The sequence below is a fragment of the Vitis riparia genome, chromosome 7, assembly GCF_004353265.1.
Source record: "Vitis riparia cultivar Riparia Gloire de Montpellier isolate 1030 chromosome 7, EGFV_Vit.rip_1.0, whole genome shotgun sequence".
Classification (NCBI taxonomy): Eukaryota; Viridiplantae; Streptophyta; class Magnoliopsida; order Vitales; family Vitaceae; genus Vitis; species Vitis riparia.
In genome coordinates, this window is record NC_048437.1 from 17,840,291 (window position 1) to 17,862,468 (window position 22,178).

At 39.4% G+C, this 22,178-nt stretch overlaps 1 protein-coding gene across 3 annotated transcripts in view; it reads right to left on the reverse strand.

Moving 5' to 3' along the window:
- LOC117918346 overlaps positions 1-22,178 on the reverse strand; it is a 65,573-nt gene that overhangs the window by 18,871 nt on the left and 24,524 nt on the right. For all 3 annotated transcript variants that reach the window (XM_034834920.1, XM_034834921.1, XM_034834919.1), the window contains exons 8-10: positions 19,005-19,105; positions 13,401-13,514; positions 10,193-10,419 (exon numbers count right to left, since the gene is read on the reverse strand). In XM_034834920.1, coding sequence (XP_034690811.1) covers positions 10,193-10,419; positions 13,401-13,514; positions 19,005-19,105 — 442 coding nt within the window. The remainder of the gene's footprint in view (positions 1-10,192; positions 10,420-13,400; positions 13,515-19,004; positions 19,106-22,178) is intronic.

Below are 22,178 nucleotides of genomic sequence, written 5' to 3' on the forward strand. Positions count from 1 at the left end.
TGTTGCCTCTTAATGAGTTCCCCAAGCATTTAAAAGGAATATCCAACATGTCCTCAAGGCTCCTTGGAGGGACCCAAACCAACCCTACTAGATTGAATAACCTATGCCAAAGTCCAATGGTAACGGGACAATGAAGAAAAAGGTGGTCAATCGACTCTCCATTTCCTTTGCAAAGAATGCACCATTGAGGACAGAGGGCTTTGTAGGGTCTTCTCAATTGCAACTTGTCATTAGTGTTTACCTTCCCATGTGCTACTAACCAAGCGAGGGCCTTAACCTTTGAAGGGATTTTTGAGCTCCATAAAACCTTGGCCGGAAGGAACATTAAAGGATTTGAAACTTTTGACAAGGCCAAGAAAAAAAATTCACTGAAAACAAGCCTGACGAAGACAAAGACCACGCTCTTGAATCTGATGAAGAAGGGGAAAAAAACACAGAATTAAGGGAGGACATTAATCTCTGAAGGAGATCAATTTCTGAATTCGTTAGACTGCGGCGAAAGTTAAAATTCCAAGACAATGGTAAGGAATTGCCAAGAGCATTTGAGACAGTGAGGTTTTTCACAGAAATAACTTTGTAAATATCAGCAAATTGAGAGCACAAAGTTTGGTTTCCCCACCATAGATCTTCCTAGAACCGAATTCTCTCCCCATTGCCCACCACTAGGCGGACAAAAGGGGAGAACTCCTGGAAAACTTGAGCAATAGCCTTCCAAGGACATCTGTGTGACCATCTAACCACCGTGTTGGCGTCCCATCCATTAGGATGTGTCCCATATATACTCGCAATAACCTTATGCCAAAGACCGCTCCTTTCTCTAGGGAACCTCCAAAGCTATTTCCCTAAGAGAGCAATATTTCTCATAGAAGTCTTCCCAAAGCCCAAACCTCCCATCTCCTTTGGTCTACTAACAACCTCCCATCTGATAAGGTGATCTTTCTTCCCTTCCCCTGCCCCATACCAAAGAAAATCCCTTTGCATCTTCTCAATCTTTGAAGCTATTGATACTGGGATTTTAAAGAGGGAGAGGAAGTAGCTAGGGATGTGAGACAGACAAGACTGAATTAAAGTAATCCTCCCTCCCAAAGACAAATAGGCCTTTTTCCACCCATCCAGCCTCCTCGAAATTCTCTCAACCACTAGATCCCAAAAGCCTATTGTCTTTGGGTTCCCTCCCAAAGGAAGGCCTAAATAAGACAAAGGCCACTTTGACACTCTGCAATCCAAAACCAAAGCCAAACTAGACAACAGCTCTTGCCTAGTGTTAATACCTGAAATGGTGCTTTTTTCTAAGTTGATTTTTAAACCAGATACTTGCCCAAAAACCAAAATGATAATCTTGAGGTTTTGAAGATGATCCAAAGAGGCTTTAGAGAAAAAAATGGTATCATTAGCAAACTGTAACAAAGACACTCTAGTCCTATCCCTCCCCACAAAGAAACCCTCAGTTATCCTAGTTTCCTCTGCTCTAATCATCAACCTACTTAGAACATCTGCTACTAGAGTAAAAAGGAAAGGAGAAAGAGGGTCTCCCTGTCTCAAACCTCTAGAGGCCTTAACCCAACCCTTTGCATTCCCATTAACTAGGATTGCAAAACTAGATGAAGACAAACAGCCCCTCATCCAAGATCTCTATTTCTAGTTGAACCCCTTCCTTTGAAGCACATGATCTAAAAAACCCCAATCCACATGATCATAGGCCTTCTCAAAATCAATTTTGAAGACTACCCCTTCCTCCCCTGACCTTCTTTTCTCATCCACCACTTCATTGGCTATCAATACAGCATCCAAAATTTGCCTCCCTTCCACAAAGGCTCCTTGAGAGCCAAAGATTGTTTCATGTAGAACTTTGCGTAAACACCCTGATAAGACCTTAGCAATTATCTTATATAAACTTGTAACCAAGCTAATAGGTCTATAATCTGAGATTTTAAAAGTTTGGCTTTTCTTAGGCACCATAGCAATGAATGTCGCATTTGTACTTTGATTTATTACCCCCTTAGTGTGGAATTCAAAAAACACCCTCATAAGATCCTCTTTTATCACATCCCAACACTCTTGATAAACTGCTATAGTAAAGCCATCAGGGCCAGGGGCCTTTTCCTTATTCAATTGGAAAACTACCATTCGAACCTCCTCTTCAGAAAATGGTCTATCCAACCATACTGCACTCTCTCCAGAAATAGGGGCCCAATCAATCCCTTCAATCCTCCAAGAGTCACCTTCAGGTTTGGAATAGAGATTCCCAAAGAAATTTACAATCTCCTCAGAAATAACCTTAATGTTACTTAAAGTCTCCCCCCTCTCAGAAATCAGAGACTTAATGAACTTCCTGCTTCTTCTTCCAATGGCCACTCTGTGAAAAAACTTAAAGTTGCAGTCCCCTTCTTTAATCCACTTAACCCTAGATTTTTGTCTCCATTGAACCTCTTCCTTTAATAACAAATCCTCTAGCTCCTTCCTTCTTAAGGTCCTTTCCGAAACTGGATCAAGATTTAAATTCCCTTCTTGTTCAATTAGATCAATTCTACCTAAGTCCGAAAGAATGTGCTTTTTCCTCTCTCTTAAATCTCCAAAGGCCACTATATTCCACTCTTTCAACTTTAATTTAATAAACTTTAGTTTCCTCATAAACTTGTGACCTTCCCAACCTTCAATCGTACACTCTTGCCACCAATCTCTAAACTTCTCTTTAAACTCAGGATGGAGCGACCACATATTCTCAAACCTAAAAGGAGTCGGTCCCCATTTTAAAGGAATAGTTTCCAAACAAATTGGGCTATGATCAGAGGTCCATCTAGGAAGGGCCTCTTGAATACTTTGAGAGAAAAAAGAATCCCACTCAAAAGAGAACAAAACCTATCCAACCTCTTGCAAATAGGATCAACTTGCATGTTTGACCATGTAAAAGCCGCATTCCTTAAAGGGGGATCCAACCAACCACTCTCCCTTATAAACTCGTCAAAACACCTCATGTTGACTGTTAACCTAGAGTCACCCATCTTCTCAGATATCCTCCTGATCACATTAAAATCCCCTCCTACGCACCACCTTGGGAAAGTTAGACCATACAGGTCTTGAAGCTCCAACCAAAAGTCCTTCCTCCACAAAGGCTTATTCGGGCCATACACTAAGGTTAACCAAAAAGACCCTTCCTCATCAGAGTTCAATTTTACAGTTACAGAGAAAGATCCTAACATTTTCTCTATACACTTGAACTTAATTGAATCCCACAAAATCACAATCCCCCCCCGACGCCCCACAAGCAGGAAGAGCAGCCCATTCCAGACTTCTACCTTTCCAAACACTACTCACAGACCTCCTATCCCAAATTTCTCGCTTTGTTTCCTGAAGCATCACCACATCTGGGTTTTGAGTACTTAAAAACCTTCTCACAGTCCTCCTTTTCTTCCTAGATCCTAAACCTCTTGTATTCCAACTTAAGATCTTCATGAAAACAAAAACAACCCGACACAACCAGCACCCAGTACTAATCCTCTCCTCGAGTTCCAGAGTCATTTTTCCTCTTTCTTCTAGAATAATCCTTGTCCATAGAGAGAGCACTCTTGTTCTCTCCTTCCACACCTTTTCCATTATCCCTGACAATTCTAATCCTCAAACTCTCCAAAACCGATTGAACCTTGACCATCTTCCTAGGCGTAAGTCCCTCAACCTGAAAACCTTCCAACGGGAGGGTGGAAGGTTCTAGCTCTGGGGACGAAGCCTCACCTGAGACACCACGCTCCTCAGGGTTACTGAGTGTTTCCCTAAGGAAAAGCCGGTCTTTAAATTTTCGGTTAGAGGTTTCTAGGGGAAACACCACACCTTCAAAACAGGACGCACCACCACAACGACTGATATTCACAACAGGAGAGATAAAAAAGGAACCACGTTGAACGGCAAAGCTTGACTCCAACGGAATTGAAGAAAAAGGCTAACAACGAGAAGGATGAACCAAAGAAACAGAGGATTCGGGAAGAAATTTTGGCTCAAAAGCCCCAACCAAAGGAAGATCCCGCTTGGATTCAGCTAAGAAAGGAGGACACACCTTATTGACCAATTTGCATTGCAGATCCCCTTTTCTCCCTCTGTCTCGCCGGTAAAAGCTTTGGATGTTTCTAAACCAGGAGAAAGATCACTCTTACTGCAGCGAGATTTGCCCCGAAAAGTGTCTCGATTTGCCTCCGGTGAGCCACCTCCTTCTAAGTTACACTTTGGGGTAGAAGACGCCTCCTCTAATCTCGGCAGCCAACTTCTTGCTCTGTGCTTTACGGAGACTGAGGATCCTTTTGGCTTTGACGACTCTTGAGGATGACCTTTCGGCATTATTTTCTTTGCAGTGAACCCTAGTCGTAAGAGCTTTGAAGACGAAGATGCATCTAGGCCACCATTAGAGGATCCTTCATGGGCTGGACCCGCTAGGGGCCCAAAATCTTTTGACCATTCACCATAAATCAGCAACAAAAATAAATTTCAATTCCAAAACTATAGATGGAAACAAAAGTAAAATAATAAAGTTACTCTAAGAACATACATCATAGATCATTGAATGTCAACCGAACCAATATTTGGTATCTACATTATATACCCTGCCATAACTACCATACTAATTTAAAAATGAAGAAGATGAGGAAACTAAACCAAACCTCTTAAAGATTTTGCTTACTTTTTAGAAGTAACATAGTTAAATTAGCTTTTGTTTTTTAATTCTTCCAAAAAATTTGTTATTATTTGTAATAACCTATTCCATTTTTTTTTTTCTTTTGATAGGTAAAAGTAATTGTATTAAAAAGAAAAGTATAGACGATGCATACAAGGAAACAAAAAACAAAAAAGTGCTGACACACAAAAACAATCTCAACTTACAGAGCTCCTAACCAATCTACAAAATAAAGCATCAACAAGGAGCCCTCCCCAATATACAATCTTACCCAATCCCAAAATAGACACAAAAAAGAACTTTTTAAAGAATGATATGAACATTCACAATTTTCAAAGGCTCTTCTATTTATTTCCCTCCAAATATACCAAAAAAGGCATAACGGAGCAACCTTCCAATCCTTTTTCCTTTTTCTACCAATAGGAAAGCCTCCCCAACTCAAGAGTAAACCTCTCACCGAAGAGTGCATCACCCATTGAACACCGAATAAAGCAAAAATAAGTTGCCACAATATACGAGCTTTCAGGCAATGAAGAAGAATATGAACACTCGTTTCCTCTTTCCTCTTTGCACATGCAGCATCTATTAGGCATCTTCCACCCCCTCTTTTTGAGTTGATTTAGAGTCAATATCTTAACCCAAGTTACCTCCCAAGCAAAGAAACAAACTCTAACAGGGACCCGGGAGTTCCAGACTACACTGTGAGGGAAAGGATCCACTCCTCTACTAGCCAAGGAGGAGTAGAAGGACCTAACAAAAAAAAATACCACTCTTTGTGTCAACCCACTCCACTGAATCCTCAATATCCATAGAAATAGAATGATCATACAACCTCTCAAATAAGATATCTACCTCCTCCAACTCCCAATCATTCAGTTGTCTAATAAACCTAGGATTCCAACTATCACCATCCCAATCATCATCCACCTGAACATCCTTAGAGGAAGCTATAGAAAAAAGGTCCGAGAAAGCATCCCTCAATGGCACATCCCCACACCATCTATCCTTCCAGAACTTCACCCTGTTTCCAAAACTAACCTTGAAATGCATTCTAACCTTGAGATCCTCCCAACCATTTCTGATTGCCTTCCCAACCCCCACTCCATACCTCTCTCTCACCCCATTCGTGCACCAACCCTCATCTTCTTGCCCACACTTGCCAATAATTACCTGTTTCCAAAGAGGGTTTCTTTCAGTTGCAAACCTCCAAGACCACTTCCCCAAAAGGGCCTTATTAAAGGTTCCAAGACTCCTAAATCCCAACCATGCTTTCACTTTTTCCAAACAAACAACTGACCAACTCAATAGATGGGGTTTGTTAACCAGAGCTCCCCCACCCCAAAGGAAATACCTTTGAATCTTTTCTAATCTAGCTGCTACCCTCTTAGGAATGACAAAAGGGGACATATAATAAATCGGTAAGTTAGATAGGTGCTCTTAATCAAGGTCTGTCTTCCACCTTTTGAGAGGTACTGCCCCTTCCACCAAGCTAGCTTTTTCTGAAACCTCTCCTTCACCCCTTCCCAAACCTTAGAAACTTATAGGGAGCTCCAAGAGGGAGACCAAGATAGGTGGTTGGGATGGCTCTCACCTTGCATCCTAAAACCTTTGCAAGCTCCTCCAAATTTGGGACATTTCCTACTAGAATCAACTCACTTTTCCCAAGATTGATCTTCAACCCTGAACAAGCCTCAAACCACATAAAAACCCAACTTAGATACTCAAGGTTTTCCTTACTAGCATCACACAAGATTAGTTATTAGACCCACCACACCAAGTAAACATACCACCAAAAAGAGGGAGATCTTTTAAGGCACATTTCCTCAATAAACTGAGAAAAACGCCTCATAGAAGCCAATAATCTTGGACAATTCCTCCTTTCCTCCAGGAATCTGACTACATTGAAATCCCCTCTCACACACCAGGGATTGTGCCAAAGACCTCTAATAGCACCTAATTCATTCCAAAAGTCATCCCTCTCCTTAGCCAAAACAGGGTTGTATACCCCTATGAACATCCAAATAAAATTGTCCTCACAATTTTTGAAACAACAAGAGACTGAAAAGGCACGTAATTCCATATCCAAAAGTTCCAGTACCGATTGTCCCAAAAAACCAAAATACCCCCTGATGGACTCCTAGCATCCACTGCCCCTCACTCCAGGCACCTCCCCACACCCAAACTCACTAGGCAAGTTGACATTTGTTGGACCTTCGTTTCTTGAAGATAGACAAGGTCAGCTAAGTGGGAACGAATCAAAGATTTAATGATTCTGCACTTATCCCCCTCATTAATCCCTCACACGTTCCAAGATAAAATTCTTAGCTTCATGGACACACTTCAACTAATACCTCGGAAGAGCTCCTTCCTGCTCTCCCACTTGAAAATTTTGTCTTATAAGAAATTGAACATTCTAATTTCCTTAGCTCCCTCTCAAGTTTGGACCCATCGGACCTAGCCTTTTTCACCACCTGCCCCAATGACTTCTTATTTGCCCAGAATTCCAAATTCCTGAAAAGACCCAGAATTTCCTCTTCGTAGCCATCCACCGAAAACCCCAAAAATTTGCTAAAAGCCAGTAGTTTCTTGAAACTATCCTGAGAACAGGTGAGGTCCCTCCCCAACTCCATTGAGCTACTGTTCTTAACAAAAGCTAACTGCAAATCCTCTTCCCACCCCCAGAAATCAGACTTTTAAGTCGTCACTATTTGAAAGAAGATTCAGTTTACACCCCTCCTTCGTGATCATGGCAAGGGGGCCATCTCTGACTTCCTTTTCAACAAAGGGCATCTCATTGTCCTTCGTCACCAAAACCTCCTAACAGATCATCCCCAAATCACGTCTGGCTTCATCAACCAAACCCCTTAGGGCATGAGATGAAGGAGTAGAAGAAAGAGGCCCCCAACCCAAAGTAGAAGAGAAAAGGTTCCTTGTACCTTGGAATGAAGTCACTTCCTCCACCAGAGCTTCATTGACGGGAGTGAGGGCACCACCTCCTTAGGGCAGAGATCGATCCCACAGGGAGGAGCCCAACTTGCCAAGGCTTTAAAAGGGACCCTAAAGCCCTTTTGGGCCAGCAGAGAAGTGGGATGGGCCAACTTACCATCCCTAGCTCAAAACTCATCAACTAGGCCAGGAATTCTTTCTGAGGGCCTGGCCTCCTCTAAACCACAGCTCACCACTTTAAAAGGGCCCACAAACCCCTTTTCCAGTCCATGGGGAAAGGAGACTGCAATAGGAAGCAAGTTTCCCTCCTCCCACGCAACTCCGACAGAAGGCTGCTGCTCCAAACGCAGCCTTTCCACATAAAAGGCCGACGAAGCCACTCCTCCTGCAGAGCTTGGCATTTAGCAATCAACAGCTCACCTTTTGGAAGCAACCCCTCAAAACCCACGCGAGCAGACACGCATGAACCCTCTAACTTCTTCTTCCTTGCTTCTAACTTCTCCTTCCAGGAAGTTACCATAGCAACCCAAGGCGGGAGCTCCCACCACAAGTGCACAGTAAAACAAAGGTCTCCTACCACCACCTGCAACTTCCCCGGAGCCTCTCTCCCATTCATCTGGACTAGCATCACCCACTTGTTTGAAAAACTCTCTACGCCAAAGACAGCAGAAGGCCCATTATCCTCACCCAAGCGGACTTAGCTTTAACTCCTTTGAAACAACCTGTTGTTGGGGCCCATCTATCCAAAAACAAGAACTTCTGCTTATAAATCCTCTCTCCTTCCTGCAGCACCCTCTCTGCCTCCTTTGAACTTTCAAACTAAACAAAATCAAAGCACCTCCCAACAAGGAAAGAGAGAGGTTCCCCTTTATCCTCCAATGGTACCTAGCCCACTCCTTCAAAGAAGATAGCAACAGGGCATCATTTGTAAAATCTCCCCACTGTCCCACCAAGCAACGGTTGAGAATATGCATCTTGTTGAAAGCATCAACACCCCCAAACTGCAGCCATATCGACTCACTCACACTTCTCCAGTCCTTTGACACATTATCAACCTTCAAAGGCAAATCCTTCTGCACAGAGCCGTGCTGCGGTTTAGGATCATCTCCTACCTTGAGTGGGAACTTCACTCCACAGGCTCTCAACTTTTGAGCTAAAATATTCCACCCCCCTGGCAGCCCCTTCCCTTCAGGGAAGATTAAAACGAAGCGAATCGCTCCGCTGAGACTACGGAACAAAAGAGGTACCTGCCCGCCTCATTGCTACGTAACTGAAGCTTGTAACTTCTCCCTCCCTCCAACCAAGAGTTGTTGAAAATCTTCAAACCCTCCTTTTGACAGCAAGCCTCCACCCCTTCCAGCAGCAAGGAAAGACCCCTCTCACCAAATCTGATCCAAGAAGAGAAGCTTCTACCCCTCACAGTGATGACCCCAGAGAGCTTCCCTTTAGGAGACTCCAGCGAAATCTCAAAGGACTTAGAATCAACCCCAAACCAGACACTACCTCCACTCTTCATCCTTTTTCCCACACTCCTTAATAACCTATTCTATACAGCCTAATGTGAATTAAATTGGTACTGATAGAGGAAATATGGTGCACTGCTTACCCAAAGGAAGTAGTATCTTATGTCTGGTTACATATCAAATTTGATAGCAATTAAGCAAGGACAAACTTCTAATCTTCTATTTATGTTGTCTGAAGATTTATTATGATAGCCAAAACAATTCATGGAACAATGACTCGGAAATTTGAGCAGATGTCAGCCCTATAATATCTCCTATTTAATGCCAGCCCAGGCAATTCTTTATTGCAATGTTAAGAGTGTAGGCAGTACTACTAACATTAAAATTAAAGTTTAGATAGGCAGACCAGCGGTAGACCTATTAAACACCAATTGAAAAATAGAAATCATGCTAGAAGATTTCTTGGAGCATGTTCTAAGATTCCTTTAGTTCCAAATAGTGAATGCAAGGTTTTGGAGCATGACCAAAATACCATGACCATGGAATCAAGCACTAAAGACATAAAGAGCACCCATTGATAATTAGGAAGACGAAACATGGTCCTTCCACCACTATTTGCATCACATGAATGTCTTGATGACCATTTCCATAATTGCAGATTGCAAACAATGCATTCTCATATCACATTCAAATACAAGAAACCCAAATAATAACCTATAAAATCCTATAACCATGAAAGGGAGCTCTTGATTTCACTTCATTTATCTTTCTTTGTCAATCGGACACAGGAACACCTACAATGTTTCTTATTAGGTCTAAAGGTCACCAAACTCTCTTCAATCCACCTGCTCTTCACTTGCATTACAACCTCACTCTAGTCAAAATAAAGAGGCCATGGATATAGACAGCATTCCAGAATTATAATTAGATTTGGAAAATTCATTTTTCATGAGACAAGCAATCATGTAGCAGAGATATTAAGATATGCTTGGCAGAAGTTGCATCCAAGAAAAAATTGTAAGTAAAATTTCAACAAAGAAAATTTAAATTGAGTCAAAACAGATAGAAACAAGCAACAAGAAGTTAGTGCTGAAGCAATAATGACAAAAAATTCCAATTTTACCTGCGGTTGATAATAAAAAGATCACCATCCACCAATTTTATCAGATGCCAAGGGAACATCAGTAATCCTGAATCAAATTCTGCTGGCTTTGTATCAGCATCTTTTTCCATTCCCAGCTTATTCACAATCCAGCTCCATAATCCATTTTTCTTTTTGTTAGTGTTGCATGGTGGATAGAGTGTCTCTAAAACCCTTGTTCCCATATCAGCTCTCCTGATGGCATGGTTCTTCAGAGATAGCAACCAGAACAATTAAAAAACAATGGTGGAAGAACTAAAACAAATAGAACTGAACCGACAATATAATAGATCTTACCACTATATTAAACAATTCATATTATGTGCACATGTAAGAATGGAGGTGTAATACCTTGACCTAGAGTTTTAATTTAATTTTATATCTTGAGTTGCTAAGCTCTCTAATAATAAATTTGAGTTTCGTTTCATTGCACTAGAATATCATAGGATGCAGTGACCTAGTAAATTTTTGTCAAAAGGTGGCATTTCAGAAATTTTCCTGCCTCATGTTAAAAGAAATTAGGGAAATGTTAAATGCACCTGCCAAAAGTGTCTCCACAGCCACCTCATTCTCTATTTTTTGTTTTTAAATTAAATTATATGTTATAAAATAAAAATGCCCTCCTCTATTGTGATAGAATGACAATCTGTATGTACAAAATCATGAATGAAGGAGTGCATGGGGAAAGGGATGTTTGTTATTGAGCCTTCAAACCTTGATATTTTCCCTAGAACTTTAGCATCATGTTTGAAGCATCTGTCTTGGCTTTCCTGGACAATATGTCATAGCATGTGATGGAAGAAACAAGGCTGAAGGAGAGGCCTCTTGATGGAAGTTTCTCGTTTGGTGTGGAATCAAAGTCCTTTGAGATCTTTTTGGAGTCTTTAAATGGTAAGATGGTGGAGAGGATTGTAGAGAGGGGTCGGGGGTTTTCCTCCTGGATCAGATTTGGGGAGAGGGATCTTTCTTTACTTCTTGAGGGGATGGAAGACTACTGTGAAGGGAAGTTCAGGGAGCCTCTCAAAAGGGTGTCAAATGGAGGGGAAAGGGGCTACAAGCTGGAGTTGTGTAGCAACAAAGCTGGAAGGTTTCTGTTGTGCTCAGCTATGTGCATAGAGGCAAAAAGGTTTTCCTTGGTTTTTCCAGAAGGAAAGGCTCCCTAAGGGGGTTGGAAGATCCTTGCTTCAAGTCTTAGGAGCATTGGGGTAGTCCTTGTGTCTAGGCCTTTAGAGGAGTCAAAGGAGCCAATCAGGTGTCAGGAGGAAAAGAGAGGTGACAATCTGTTTAAGGTTGCTTCCTTTGCAGAGGTGTTGAACAGAGATATGAGGGAGTTGGGTGATGAAGTGTGGATTGAGAGTGAGCCAAGAGAGGTCTACGTAATTTGGGGCTTCTCAAGAAGTGTCTAGTGGGGAGGTGGGATGGTTTTTCAAACTGATTGCCAGTTTTGGACATGCTGAATTTGTGGGCTCGAGAATCTTGGGGTCTGAATTAAATCTGCTTTTGTTCGTAGGCAATCTCATTTCGTTTGAGTTTGAAAATGTTTCCAAGGCCAAAAGAGTTTTGTTTTTGGGATCTAGCTTATTTAAGGGAAGACGATTGCAGTTGGACCGTGGGAGCCGAATGTTGGTTGCCTTAGAGAAGGCACCTGCATTGGCGATGTGTGGGTAAGGCTGTTGGGTCTTCTGGTGAATCTATGGGGAAAAGAGTTCTTTAAAAGGGTGGGCGATGCTTGAGGAGGTTTTGTAAGGATGGATTTGGAGACAAAGGAGATGCATCACTTGAAATGGGCTAGATTACTCATTAAATCTAGAGGGAGAAAGGTGCCTAATCGGTTAATATCTTTTGAAGCACCCAGAGGATCCTAGCTGAAGAAAAGAAACTTTTTCCACCTGTAAGTACATTGGTTTGGTCAAGAAATTCCCTAGTACTTCAAACCTGAGGAATATCAGCCATGACCAAGAGCCATCCTACCATCCTAACTTGGAGCAGGTCATTGATGTTAGCTTGCTTTTCTTTTCATAAGATGTTATTAAGTGAGCAATGGAAAGGGGGCAGAATCCACGTACACAATATGTATAAAAAGAACATGAAAACAAAAGAAAACAAAAAGTCTTTTTATGCCTAAGAAACATCCGGATAATGAAATCTACAAAACAAAGGCTTCGCTCTCCTACTGATCTACCAGACCATAAGCAAACAAAAAGTCTCTTTATGCCTAAGAAACATCCGGATAATGAAATCTACAAAATAAAGGCTTCACTCTGCTACTGATCTACCAGACCATTCAAATAAAGAATTCATAAAAACATTTTTCAGGTGCAATTCCCATCAAAGATTCTCTTTTTTTTTTTTATAGGTAAGAAAATATAAATTAAAGCGCTTGCAAAAAGGCGGAAAAAACTACACATGGAGTATACAAATTTGGCCCAAAAGCAAGCCAAAGAAGGAAAAGAGGAGAAATGCCCACCACCCTAACAACAAGCTGCCCTAACCAACAGAAAAACCCTACAACCAGAAGCACCCATCAAAGATTCTTTCATTGTATTCCTTCCAAATACAATAAAACAATGGACTTTTATATCTAAGATAAGGTTCTTCGAAATCCCATCTTCAGAGGGAAACTACAAGCACACCCAAACATAAATTAGCGGACAAAAGAAGCATATACTGCCATTCAGACTGATCACCAATTAGTGATTCAGGAATAGTCTTTAATCAAATGAAGTTTACTTCCAAAAAGCAAACAAGAATCTTAGCCAACCTATCAAAATCATAATTAACAAAGCAAGCTGCGATTCAGAATTATTTTCGGAATGATCACCAATTAGTGATTCATGAATAGTCTTTAATCATTTGTAGTTTACTGCTGCAAAGAAAACAAGAATCTTAGGCAACCTATTCAAATCATAATTAACAAAGAAAGTGCATAGGAATTCAAAATGGGAAGCAGAGTGACTTCTGCTTCCAAAGAAAACACCTCCATAGAAGCTATACAAAACCATAACTGTATTACGGGATAAGCTGAGGAAAGAGTATGCTTACTAAAAAGAAAACTATTTCTCTTTACCCATGAATCTATGCAGTAATTAAAAAACCAGCCAGTTCAGCAGGAAAAGAAAATGACAAGGAACCAGCTCAAGATATAGCATATGGTTCATAACTCATAGTTCAAAAAATTCAGAATGCATACCTCTGAATCAACAAAATATAGACAATCTTCATCAGCATGATAAAATGAAGCCGCAGGGCGTGCTAACTTGGCAGATTCAAATTCTCCATCCTCAAAACCTGGGGCTGAACCGATCTGACATATGAATAGTTTTAAAGTCAGAATCAAGTACCTTCTTCATTTTATCTTTCGATAGATGGACCCAAATGAGAGGGGAGAGAGGGGATTGTTGGAGGAAGGGAAAGGTACAACAAAATCCCTCCCTCTTCCTCCCTCTATATATCTATCCATCCATCCATTTATCTCTTTATATGTACATACAATGAAGGATGGCATAAAAAATGATGTATCAAATTTTCTTCTTTCTCCCCTATGTTACATTAAAATCCCAAGGTGTTCTAGTATATTCTTTTACACATGGACAATGAAAAATGTCTAGTCAAACTACATTAAAACAGATGATAGACAAAAATAGGCACTAAGGGTGGGAGTGATAGATTAGTGTGGCACCAAAAGAAGATGAATCACATAATCTCCTAGCTTTATCTAATCAATCAACTTTAGTTTTCTTCCCTCCTGCTAATTTCGTAGGAAAATCAAAATCCCTATCAAAGGTCAAGGCATTTGCTTGGTCAATGGCCAACAAAAAGGTTAATACCAATAATTTACTTTAGGTGAGAAGACATTTCAAAGCCCTTAGTCTAGATTGTTGTACTCTTATGAGCAATGGAGAATCGATAGATCATCTTTTTTTACACTGTTCGATGACTTTGGAGATATGAATTCTTCAAACTAGCTAGTTTGGGTTGGATTCCTCTTAGAAATATTAGTGACACGTTCACTATTTCTTTAGTTCTATGGCAAATTGCTTGTCTTACATTGATTTAAATAGTATAGCGGGAATGAAATGCAAGGATCTTTGAGGACAATTAAAGGACTTCCTAAATGTTACGGGACTTAGTCTATTTCTACTCATTTTTTGGGCCTATACTAAAACAACTTTCAAGGGCATTCCTCTCAAAATGATTCAACTTGATTGGATTTTGACATGCACATCAAAAAGGTTAAATTAGCAAAGTTGAGATGTCTTGATGTAGTCTGGTTTGTTTTTCTTTTCTTTTCTTTTGATCAATTTTTATAATTAGGGTAGGAAGCAACCTTCCTACCACTTACTTGGTTCTTCCTTTGGATGCCCTCTATGAGTCAACAAGAGTTTGAGATCTGGTGGAAGACAAATTTAATAGAAGACCTGCTATGTGGAAAAGGAATATCTTTCAAAAGGTAGAGGCTTACTCTGATCAAAAGCATATAGTCTAACATGCCCATCTATTTTGTATCATTATTTGTCGTCCCAAGGTAAGCTTAAGACTTGAGAAGATTCAAAGAGAGTTCCTTCATAGTAGAGGAGTGCTTGAGAAAAAGTCTTATTTGGTAAAATGGTTGATCATTTGCATGGGAAGGCTAAAAGGATGCATGGGAGCAAACACCTTTCTTCCCTTAACAAGATGTTGCTTAGCAAGCGGAATTTGAGATATGCTTTAGAAAGTGAGCCTCTATGGAATTAGATTATTGCTAGGAAGTTTGGAAAAGAAAAGAAGGGTTAGCGTTCTCACAAAGTGAAGCATTTGGGGTAGGGTTATGGAAGCAATCCAAAATGAACACGATATTTTTAAAAGTAGAACCTTTTTTTTTGTGTGTGATGGTAGGAATGTGAAGTTCTAGAAGATCGGGTGGTGTAAGGATTCTCCTTTAAGCATTTCCCTCTCTCATTTTATGTCATGGCTTCAACAAAGGATGCTTGAAAGGTGAAGATATAGGACTAGTTAGGTAAGGGAGGCTACGAGAATCCATGTTTCTCTATACAATGGAATGATTTGGAGTTGGATAGTGTAGAGGTGTTTCTCTCAAGATTGCAAGAAAAGTCAGTGAAAAGGGACAGGGAAGATAACATTGAAAGCATGGTCCCAACTCGTCACGATTTAGAAAGGATTTTTGGATGGAGCTTCAAGATCTTTCAGGCTTAACTTTCCCGAAATGGTGTGTTGGTGGGGACTTCAATGTCATTAGAAGAACTTCTGAGAAGCTAGGAGGGCCTAGGGTAACCCCAACCATGAGGGATTTTGATGACTTTATAAGGGATTGTGAGTTGATTAATCCACCTTTGACAAATGCCTCCTTCACTTGGTCAAATTTGAAAGAAAAGGGTTTAGTTTAAGATGGAGGTATTGGATGAGGGGTTGTTTATCTTTGGCAACTTTCGCAATCTTAGTGAATGGTAATGCTAAGGCGTGGGTTAAGGCTTTCAGAGATCTAAGACAAGGAGATCCCCTTTCCCCCTTTCTCTTCACCATTGTGGTTGACGTTTTAAGTAGGTTGGTTGTGAGAGCGGAGGAGAAAGGTCTTATTGAGGGTTTCAGGGTGGGTAGAAATAGGACCAGGGTGTCGCATTTACAATTTGTGGATGACACTGTTCTCTTTGCTAGAGCTTCCTTAGAAGAGCTTATCTCATTGAAACTAATTCTATTAGTTTCTGGGCGTTTGTCAAGGCTAAGGATGAACCTAAATAAGAGCACTCTATCTGGAATCAACATTACCATTGACCAAACAGCCAGGTTGGCTTCTTTGCCTGATTGCGCAGTTTTTGAGTGACCTTTATCATATTTGGGTCTCCCTTTAGGGAGAAATCCAAATTCAAGTTCCTTGTGGGACCCTGTGATAGATAAGAGTCTCTAGGAGGTTGGATGGGTGGAAAAAAGTTTTTTATCCTTTGGTGGTAGAATCGCCCTCATTCAATCTTCTTTGTCGCATATCTCGAGTTACTTTCTATCTCTTTTCAAGATTTCGGTTTCTATAGCTTTGAGGATTGAGAAACTTCAAAGAGATTTTCTTTGGTCAGGATGTGGGGAAGGTAAAAACGATCATCTACTGAGTTGGGACTTAGTCTATAAGCCAAAGGAAGTTGATGGTTTAGGGTTGGGGAAAATTTCTTTGAGGAATCAAGCTTTATTAGGAAAGTGGATTTGGAGGTACCCTAAGGAAAGTACTACCCTCTAGCATAAGGTCATTTTGAGTATCTATGGGACACATCCTAATGGATGGGATGCCAACAATAGAATCAGGTGGTCACATCATTACCCCTAGAAGGTCATTGCACAATTGCTTCAAGTTTTCTCTACACACACTCGTTTTGTGGCGGGTGATGGGTCTAGAATCCGTTTATGGGAAGATTTGTGGTGGGGGGATCAACCTTTGCGTGTACAATTTCCAAGTCTTTTTAGAGTCACCAAATTGTCTTATTTCAGCTATCCTTGGTAATAACACTTTGTTGTCTCGAGATCTTACCTTTCGTCATAATCTAACAGATACAAAGATTGAGGATCCTGAAAGATTAATGTCCTTACTGTCCAATGTCCATCTGTCTCCTTATATTTCAAATACGAGATCTTGGGTACCGTCCTTATTAGGAGTTTTCCCAGTTAAGTCGTTTTTTTCAGTCTTATCCTATTCTCTAGATTCAATCCCCTTCTACCCAGCTAATTTTATGTCGAATTCAAAAGTTCCTTCTAAGGTCAAGGCCTTTGCATGGTTAGTGGCACTTAAGAAAGTAAATACTAATGACTTTCTACAGTTGAGAAGACCTTTCAAAACCCTTAGTCCTGATTGGTGCATTCTATGTCGGAGTAGTATTGAGACAATTGATCATCTTTTCTTACATTGTCCGATTGCTTTGGAATTGTGGCAAAGGATTTTTTCATAAGTTGGGAAAGAGTGGGTTTCGCCAAGCACTCTGTGATATGATGGTGATTTCCTTCAAGTGTTTTGGGAATTCATTTAGAGGAAGAGCTCTTTGGAGGATAACTTGTCTCTCTTTGTTGTGGATTGTGTGGAAAGAGAGGAATGCTAGGATTTTCGAGAACATTTGGAGGATGTTGGATTCATTGTGGGATTTGCTTCATTTTTTTGTTGCCTTTTGGGCTTACTGTACAAACATTTTTAAACCCTACCCTTTGAGTGTAATTCAGCTTAGTTGGCTATCGATTTGTACACTTTAGGGTTGGGTTATAGGGGCTGTTGTTGGTTTACTTATATAGGCCTTTTTGTTCTTTTTGTATAGCCTTCTTTGTTTTGCGGAGGTTTGCTTAGTTACTTTTGATCAGGTTTGTTTTATGAGGACCTCTCATCCTTCTTTTGTTTTTCTATTAATACATTTGTTTGTTTCCGATCAAAAAAAAAGGATGAGGAAGATAGGTTTGTATAGATTTGAGGAGTGGAAACTTCTTAATTAGATCCTTATACTCCTTTTTAGTATTGTGGAAAATCAGCCTCTTTCCCTATGAGAGTGATTTAGAATCCTACAATTTTGATGAAAGAGAGGTTGTTTGCTTGGAAAGCCACATGGAGGAAGATTTTGACATTGCACTAGTTACGAAGTAAAGGATGAACCATGGTGAATTGATGCCTTCTTTACAAAGGTAAAGAAGAATTATTCAATCAAATTCTCCTCCATTATGCTAAAGCAAGAGTTTTATGGCAACTAGTTTTCTCTTTGTTTGGAATCGCATCAGTGTTGGGTTTATTGGTTGGAGAGACCCCATTAGGTCAGCATGAATCTTTTATATGGAAAAGGCATTAGAAGGTTTGGAGATTGTCCTTTGTGCAAATTTTGGACCGTCTAAAAGGAGAGAAATCAAAGATCATAGGAAAACAAGAAGTAAACAGATCAAATCCATATTTCTTTGCACTCTTTTGATGTGGATAAGGATGTTCATAGATGGGATGCAAATGTTTGTAGTTGATTTTGTAGATTGATTGGGTACTTGTGGGGAGAGAGTTGTTTTTGTTTTCTCTCTCACTGGCTTTCCCTTTTGGTGTCTTTTGTATACAAATTTTGTAATTCAATACACTTCTTTGCTAGGGTTTCTTTAATCATATTTTCCTTGCATGTGAAAAAAATACAATCCTTTACACTGAACAAGTAGTCAGGCCTTAGTAATGCCTTTTTTTCTTTTGTTTAACAACATCCTATAGAAGCACCATCTTGCACAAAACTAGGTTTTTTCCCTCTTTTTATTTACAAAAAGGATACAGTAGAAGCACCAGGCCCTAGAAAACAGGAAGCATACATGGGAAACACCAATGTGGGTAAAAGGAAAATAAAACAGGAAAAGGGGGAGAGGGAACACTATGAATCTAGAGGAAACATAAAATCAAACAAGGGATTGTTAATGGGCTGTCATTGATTGAGTTCCAAACATTCTAGCACAAAACTAGCACTACCTACCTATGAACCAACATCAAATGAAGAGCCACAGTAAGATAATAATAATTTTTTATTATTTTAAAAAAGGCTCAATTAAAGCCAAGGCAGCTCAATACATCCTTAAAATATATTAGAATTAAGCTGAAAGTGTAATATTATGTGCTTCAGGTAGTACCTACTTTAAGATCACATATTCCTTCTACTGCTGATTTAAAAAAAAACGACATGCCGTAGTAAGGTACAAAGAAAAACATGATGTTGACATGTCAATTTTGTATTAGACAACCAAACAATACTAGCAAGCAACGAAATTAAAATTGAATCACTGTTTCAGTTGAACTCGAATGATATAAAGTCATACATACACAGTCTAGTATCTTTCCATTGCCGGAAAATATAATAATCCGATGGTGATTGCTGTCTGACAGGAACAAACGATTTGCACTTTCATCTACAGAGATGCAGCCTGTGATAGAGGATAGCATATTAAAACAGAACCACATTATTAATTTACCACACAGTTTGTGACTACTATGACTCAACAGATATAATTTTGTTATTTAAATAATCCTGAGAGCAAAGATCAAAAGCATCCTTTGACTGCCTATAATGAGATAAAATGAGCACAATTGGCATTTCCCATTGATAATAATCATGAGCCTTTTTAATAGGACAGACAAAGAATGTTATCAATAAGAGAAAGTAGGATGGATACAGATAGGAGGGTGAGAGATCTTTTTGCAAAGAAAAAGAAACAAACACAACAAAGCTCCAAATATATATAATATGCACACACTCTCAAGGAATAGGCAAAGAATAACCAAAGAGGAGGGATCCACCAATCCAACTCCCTTCTTTATCAAAGAATCATCTTCCTGATTAGTCTGTTTGAGGACTCTACCAAAAGGACACTACCATGAGACAAAATGTGGAAAACCCTCCTCAATGCACTGAACCTAGTTTTCATACATTAGATCCTCCATCTAAATGAACATTAACCAGAGTGACACAAAACCAAAACGGCTCACTTGAAAATTTTTTAACCTCAAATGCCATCTATTTATTCATGTCAAACAGATTGAAATGTGGACATCTTCATGATTCAAGTTTAACTATTTACCATCTGAACCTAAAAAAAAAAAAACAGATTCTAATTGCACTACAAAATTTCTAAATGCTTCATTGTCAATACTTCACAATACAAGCACATCCACTTGAACTTGAGTCAACAACACATGATGACTCATTTAATAGATTATGAAAATGCTTAACTCATCCCTGATTTAGACAAAAGCTTTGCTATTTTGACCCTACATTTAAGTGAACCTTTGAATTTTCAATTAACTCCAGAATATTTTCAAACATGAAACAAAACCTGAGGCTTGGCACTTTGGAATACAAGAAGAGAATATCAAAATAACTAGGTTACTATCTTTTAAAAAATAAAAATGAAAATAAACAAAGCAAAGCCCACAGACACACACTCTTGCAAATTATCTATATATTTTTTTTATTGTACCATTGAGAAGGAAAATGAACCGAACAGAATGTACCCTCACATTGCCCAATGCTGATGTAAGCTTTATTAACATCCCTACCTTGTGGCCCAGGAGACTGCCTGATGCACATAGCATAGACAATACACTTCATATAATATGCACCATATTATTGACAATAAGTATCTCCCCTATTAAAAAGCAACTTTTCAATCAAAGTAGACAGTTCAACGCCTTTTTTTCATAGCCAAACTAAAATAACATGAATTAATAAAGACACCTAACAAAAAGGGGCCACAACTCAGGTACACAAAGAATGAAAGTTGCAACAAGGTCCACAAAAAAAATGACACTAAGACAAACCTACCCTTCTCTAACCCATCTCCAAACTATCAATAAAGCTATATATTAATAAACTCTCAAATACAATTCTACCAAGAAATCAAAAACTTTAAAAATATATCTTCTGCCATCAACATCATATGATCCAAGCTTTCAAAAGTTTTTTTTATCTCTTTTTGCAGATATTCCACAACAAGCAGAAAAGGGTGATCTTCCAAACTGACTTTCCTATGACCCAGAAAACTACCATGCCACCCTAAAAGGAAATCTTTGACCTACTGAGAAAGAAGTAAAGCTACCCAAAACAGACAGAACATCACAGACCATAGTTCAAAGGACCACTCACAATGTATTAGACTACAGTCAGCCGATTCTTCTTGTTGTATACAGAAACAACACCTATTTACCATGGCCCAACCTCTTCTCATAAGATGATCAATGACAAGACATTTCCTCTACATTGCATCCCAGACAAAGAAGCTCACCTCTCGTGGTACCTTAGAATTCGAAATCTTTCTGGTTGGGCAAGACAAGGCAATTTTTGGACAAAAAAACTTGTACGACCTCATGGTGAAAATGCCCTTTCTAGATACCTTCCATGCCAGCTTATCAACAAAATCACCACATGTGATCATCAAAGACAAAGGCTGAAAAAAAATATCCTCCACCATCTCCTTCTCCCATTAGAAAAACCACCATCTGAACCTGGGGTTCTAGCAGCTCCTTGCCCCCATCTCTTCAACCCAATCTCAATGAATCCAACACATCAAGGTGTCAGCTTGAATGTTGTGTTGGATCTGCAAAGGAAAATCCAAAGCACAGTTTTGTCTTGGGTGTCACCAATTTACTAGTACAGATGGATACAGCAACAATTTTGTCTTGGGTAACTAACAGCCATAAAGGAGCATAACTGTACACTTTCTTTTCCTTTTTGAAGAATTTCTCATCCTTCTTTCTCTTGTACACATTCTTATTCTTATTCTTATTAATAAGATACAAGTATAGTTTTTTATTTAAAAAAAAAAGAAAAAGAAAAAAAAAAGCCTGAAGAGATCATTCTTTGACCATTCTATGTATGGGCACAAGAAGGTATAATGAGGAGAGATTTTGTTTTTACATTTCATAGATAATATTAGTTCCCTGGGTATGGGTGGCTTTGTACATTTTTTCAATTTTCTTATGTTGGATACTTTAGGTGTATCTTGTACACCTCTCATGTACTTGCATTTCATAGTTTTGACCTTTTTCTTTAAGCCTATCACTCACAATGTGAGTAAGCAATTCTAGAACAAGCCTAACCAATATAGTGACAAAATTGGACACAAATTTCCAGTAGACAGAATGGTCCCAGAGCTCCTAGCGACCCAAGAAAACACTACTAATTAGATGTAAATAGAAACTCAAGACATTAAAAATAAATCCCTAACAATTCACCATCAAACAGTATGAACAACACCATCCTGTATTAGCTTGAACAGTCCCACTACAGTTAACTTTTTCTTTTTTCCAATTTCTATAAAAAATGAGGAAAATAAACAATTCTAAAAACAAGTTTAATAAAACAGCAACCAAATCTAACTCAGAAAGATGTTCTTAAATTTATCAATTTCACATAGAATTTCAAGTTCAACACAGCTTACAACTGGAAACTGTGTAATCATGTCACCTATCCAAACAAAAAAAAAAAAAGGGACCAGACTT